The 5081-nt window shown below is 39.9% G+C and overlaps 1 protein-coding gene and 1 long non-coding RNA gene across 3 annotated transcripts; one reads left to right on the forward strand and one right to left on the reverse strand.

Annotated features, from left to right (window-relative positions):
• Window positions 1-362: 362 nt before the first annotated feature.
• LOC105695956 (26S proteasome non-ATPase regulatory subunit 10) lies at window positions 363-3118 on the reverse strand. 2 transcript variants are annotated; one of them, XM_012418038.1, is made up of 4 exons: window positions 2917-3118; window positions 2761-2859; window positions 1536-1824; window positions 363-1292 (listed from the first exon to the last, which is right to left on the reverse strand). In XM_012418038.1, exons 1-4 carry the CDS (start codon window positions 3022-3024, stop codon window positions 1096-1098), a joined length of 693 nt encoding a protein of 230 aa, XP_012273461.1. In that variant the 5' UTR covers window positions 3025-3118; the 3' UTR covers window positions 363-1095. The 2 variants fall into 2 exon arrangements, with proteins under 2 accessions (XP_012273461.1, XP_012273462.1); XM_012418039.2 differs by having other exon boundaries at window positions 2913-3018.
• A 1193-nt stretch (window positions 3119-4311) lies between these two features.
• Window positions 4312-4915, forward strand: LOC111674134. The gene is made up of 2 exons (XR_002762286.1): window positions 4312-4542; window positions 4671-4915. It is a non-coding gene; the product is annotated as an uncharacterized LOC111674134 (long non-coding RNA).
• The last annotated feature ends 166 nt before the right edge of the window (window positions 4916-5081 follow it).

Consider the following 5081-nt stretch of genomic DNA (forward strand, 5'->3'; position numbering starts at 1 on the left):
GACGTGTCAAATAGCTGTTTTGCTCTTATACTTAAAGTTCCTTGAAGCTTTTTCGACTTTTAGACGAATTTTTAGGACTTCATATGACTGAGTCGGCCATATTGGATTGAGAACGCGAGGAATGGCGAGCATTTGGATACATTTTTCGTGTTTTACGTTAAAATCCGATCATAATTATCTGCGGATGTGTAAAATAGCTGTTTTGCTCTTAAATTGTGTAATCAAAGCCAACCAATATTCTACTCGCTAGGGAAAAAATATATAACAAAGGATATTCGCGTATCGGGCTTATCAACGAACCTCAAGAGGAAGCAAATCAGGATGAGAAGAAAGGAGAACAATGCGAGACCGAAGAGTCGACCTAGGAGGATGTTTTGATATATTTTATATGGATTGAATACAAAAGTTGATATCTTAAGCAACCGAGAGGAAGAAACAAATAAATGCTGATCAAACAGCACAGCCTTTTTGCACGTTATTGAAGGCCCGCCCATTGTTTTCATTTTTTATCTACCCGGGGTTTTGTTTTAAGGGACTTAAGTTGCGAAATGCGTTTCAAACTGTATTTAAATGAGAATGAAAAGATGTGGAAAATATTTCTTTTACAGAACTGTATTATTTCATATTTTACGTAGAGTTTGATGTTATAATGTTATTAAACATTTCAAAATGGCGCACTTGTAGAGGTTGACATTTTTTTTGTTCACGATATATATATAATTACAGAAGAACGGCAAATACAAAACAAAAGGTTACGGTGATCTTAGAAACTGAAAAAGATTATTTAAGCATCGAAATAATTTGTTCAGTTTTTTGCCCCTTAATCTATCGACCAATAATTTTTCTCAAAATCCGTCCGATAGGTTCTTACATAATCCTTATTAATTTAAAAAATCAGAGATCTTCAGTTTACACAAAACCATCATTTTGATACATTATGAACATTTTTTAAATCTTAAACTCTCCGTAAAACCTGAAATAAAAGCAAATATGCCCCGGAACTGTTTATTCTCATTTAACCTCACTTTGAATAAAACGTATTTCATAACTTACCGCCTTAAAACGCTATTTTACTAATTCTGATAATTTTCTGGCTTAAGTCGACGCCTGCTTTTCTTTGGTTTCTTTCAAAATGCGCCCCAAAAAACGACTCGCCAGGTCCAGTGGAGATTTCCTCTCTTTGTTGGTCACCGTCAAGTCTGCTCCGTGGCTCACTAACAGCTTCGCTTCATCCTGTCGATCCTCTTCGCAGGCCAAATGCAGAGCAGTGTTTCCATAGATGTCCTGGTGGTCTGGATAAAGGCAAGGATTCATTAAAAATACATTATATGTAATATAAAAGTCTATGGCCCTTACGCATATCTCATTTTTAGCAGCGCTTTTAAACGTCTCTTAGTAAAAGATGATCGGACTGCTGCTAAAAGATGCCATACTCATACCTTTTTTTATTACCACCTTTAGTTAAAAGGCCTCTCTTACGAAATGTAATACGACAACGTCGGAGAATAGCTTTTAATGTCTTTATTTGTCGTTACCTATATGCAGATCCTTTCCGCAGTCCAGCAACAATTTGACGATGGCATTGTTTCCCTTCGATGCAGATCTATGCAACGGAGTGGCTCCTCTTTTGTCACAGATATTCACATCTGCACCTTTCTCAATTAAGGAGGCGCAGATAGTTTTCCAGTTCTTCGAAGCTGCATATTGTAGAGACGAATGTCCATCGGTTGTCTTCGCATTCAGATTGGCGCCTTCTTTTAGTAAGATTTCGACAACTTTATCTCGACCAGCTGATGCTGCCAGGATTAACGGTGTCATCTCCATCTACGCATAAAAGAAGGTTTTACGAAATTAATAACGAACTAGAAAGTAGCAACTAAACCGAACAATTACATTTGTCTTCGCACGTAGAACTGATAAAAAAAGAATAAATCAAGAAACTCACCAAAGTTTCGCACCAAATAAATATATAGAGAGTGAAAGATTTACTTCGTAGGCAAGATTAATTACCTACGGTACTTTAAATGTTTATTATTAAAGGAACGACTTGGTTTTAGCGTAATTGAGTTAGTATGAATCCTTAATATTGCAATCTAAATTATGGCAAATTAGTTTCAACTGGATGATTTCGCAAATAGAGTTTATGTACAAAATTGGTCCTAAGTATCGATCAATTTACTACTTGATATAAAAAATTATTAACAGGGAATAAATATTGTTCGAAGCTGATTAAAGAATAAGTTCGCTGATAACTGTCGGAGGTTTGAAAAACAAAAAAAGACATGGTACAGGTAATCCTATTACATTCTATTTTAATAACGAATAAAAACATTGAAGCTAATGCAATACTAAGTTCGTCAGTAACTATAAGAAGTTCGAAGAAAAAAACATGAGATATACAGAAAATCCAATGAAATTCTATTTTGTTAGCAAAATGTTATTAACTCCGTTAGAGTCACCCTGTATATCTAATTAGAAACACGATAACGAGTCATGACAAAATCCCCCACGTGACATGAATCTGAAAAACCGAATTTCGAATCTCCCGCCAGACGCAGTCGCTTCTGATTGGCTGGTCAAAAGTCCCACGCATGCGCAGTGCTCACAACTCGTGGATCGCTCAGCGCAGACGGTCGCACCTATTTTCAAGGTAATCATAAATAAGTTCTCTTATTTGAGAAATAAATATTTCTCGAACCAAGTGCCGTTCGCGCATATTTTTAAATGCATTCGGCGCGAAACTCTACCGAGATTGCTTACATCGTCCGTGGGGTCTACCGGCACACCCAGTGATAAGAGATAAGCGACCAGATCGTCGTGTCCGCCGAGGGCAGCCCAGTGAATCAGCATCCGCCCGTTCTGAAAGAAAAAATTTGAGGTTAGGTCGGCGCGCGCGGGGGCGGCTCGCATACGTACAGAGTCGGTCGCCGTCTTCAGTTTTTCGTTCTCTGAGAGGAGGATTTTCACCGCTGCCGTTTTCCCTCGGTATGCCAGATCGTAGGGGGTCGGTTGTTGCGGCGCCATTTCTGCTACTCGGGATTTTTCTTCGTGTCAGACTTTAAATATTAATTCATTTCCCACCGACGATGACGGCGAAAAAACGCGCCCTGACGTTTGTCATCAGTCTTGCGGAATAACTGACGCAAGGCCTCATGTGGCTCTTCGGCCGGGCACCCCAGAGACCAGGGTCTCTCACTTGCATGGGTTCTCCCATTGGTTAGAGAAGGACGCTCTTATGCGGGCGCGGTATACGGTCTCTTGACTGCCCCCTCCCTGCGCGTCCCGCCAGGTTTGAATTCAGCGTCCTATTGGTTATTAGTATACACAGCGAAGGAGCTAGTGGCGCCATCTTACCATTGTCGCGAGAACTTGATTTTATTATTTCTTGAAAACAGCTATAAACAATATAGTGTTCCGAATTTGAGGCACAGGAGTGGGTAATTATGTAAATATCAAAACGTCCAAATGCTTGTGAAACTTTTCTCCAAACTGGGTGCACCGAATCATTTAAAAATTTAGTATGTGATTATGGAGGCCCTAAGAAACAACGCAATGCTTGTGAAATTTCATTGTTTACCAAAAATCTGATTTTGGTTCTAGTCTAGGCTGAAAGAAAAAAATGTTCTTTTGAAAAATGAATTTTACATGCTAAAGTTTAATATGATTCGGTGCACCCAGTTTGGAGAAAAGTTGTATAAATATTTTGACGTTATACATAGAATGACATTTTCATATCACCTTAACATTACATGTGTATGTTTTTGTTGTCTAACCTTGCATCGGCGATAATTGCGTGGTTGCGCAATGGTCAATTGCGGTTATGCGAGCATGATTCAAGTATCATAAGTTTGTTAATTCCCGGTACGACGCCGACAAAGGACACTTTTGTTTAATCGAAGGCCATGGCCACGGCGCTATGCACGAGGAACTTGATCGACGTCGATAAAGAAGATTTTTCTACGACAATTCGATACATCTACTTAAGAGAAAAGTTTCATAAACGAGACCTTTCTGTAGTCACTTTCACATTGCCTTAACACTGTCTAATATTGTTATATATACGATTCGATACATCTACTTAAGAGAAAAGTTTCATAAACGAGACCTTTCTGTAGTCACTTTCACATTGCCTTAACACTGTCTAATATTGTTATAAGGTTTGACATATTTTTATAAAATTAATCATCGGTTCCTTTGTACATGCCGAAGGAAGCGGCTCGGGCTACGCGGAGGGGCGAGTGGTGGGGGAACCACGTGACCGGCCGCCCCTATAAATAGGACGGCGCGCCTGGCCGCGCGGCCACTCCTGCACGTGCGTCGCGCGAGGACGGTCGAGTTCGGGAGGTTTCGGGCGAGTATTGACGTTTCGCGGGTGAGGTTAGGGTCGCCTCGTCACGAACATTTCGCGTTTCGTATCTCGGTGCGCGTGCACCGGGCCGAGGTTACGGCCAGGTTTACACAATTTCGCACGTGTTTACTCAACCAAGATCGCGGCCTCGATCTGGTACGAGTACCCATCTCCGTGAGGAAAATACCTGACAAGTACGTGTTTTTAGGTTAGGTTAGGCATTTTAGCTTATCCATAACGGTGAGTTCGCATTGAATTTTTCTTGTGAAAGTGAGTTCTCGGTACTCGGTGACTGCACTGCAAATAGTTTTCCATATTGTAGATGACGTTGGAATTACGTTATCTAATGGCGTTTCTCTGAATTGAGGTGGACACTTCCTGAAGAGGAGAACATTTCTCGGGCGCTGGTCCAGATCGATAAAGGCCTGGGCTAGGGATGAGCTCCTATAATTATTAAACCGTAATGTAAATAAATTCGGTTGCAAGCATAGCGATGTTCTAATTGTTACCGTTTTACGGATAACGACCCAATTGATTCTATAAATATATACACTGGCAGCCATTAAAGTGATGTCATTCTATATATATACCCTAGTAGCATAGAATAGTTTCTAAATATTTTTTTTCTAATCATTGCTAAATATCTCAAGCGACAGATTTTTTAAGATGTCTCGTAGATTTCATTCGAAGATTTCTAAAATATTTGTTGAACATCTCAGTGACATGTTTAGTT

Source organism: Orussus abietinus, unplaced genomic scaffold, assembly GCF_000612105.2.
Source record: "Orussus abietinus isolate OABI.00-Male unplaced genomic scaffold, Oabi_2.0 scaffold742, whole genome shotgun sequence".
Lineage (NCBI taxonomy): Eukaryota > Metazoa > Arthropoda > Insecta > Hymenoptera > Orussidae > Orussus > Orussus abietinus.

Bases quoted from the DNA above. Each gene is read 5' to 3' on its own strand.
- LOC105695956 (XM_012418038.1), bottom strand. From the start codon at position 3,024: ATGGCGCCGCAACAACCGACCCCCTACGATCTGGCATACCGAGGGAAA. The intron at 1,825-2,760 runs GTAAGCAATCTC...TTTTATGCGTAG, and splicing joins CGGTAGACCCCACGGACGAT to ATGGAGATGACACCGTTAAT. The intron at 1,293-1,535 runs GTAACGACAAAT...GCCTTTATCCAG, and splicing joins CGGAAAGGATCTGCATATAG to ACCACCAGGACATCTATGGA.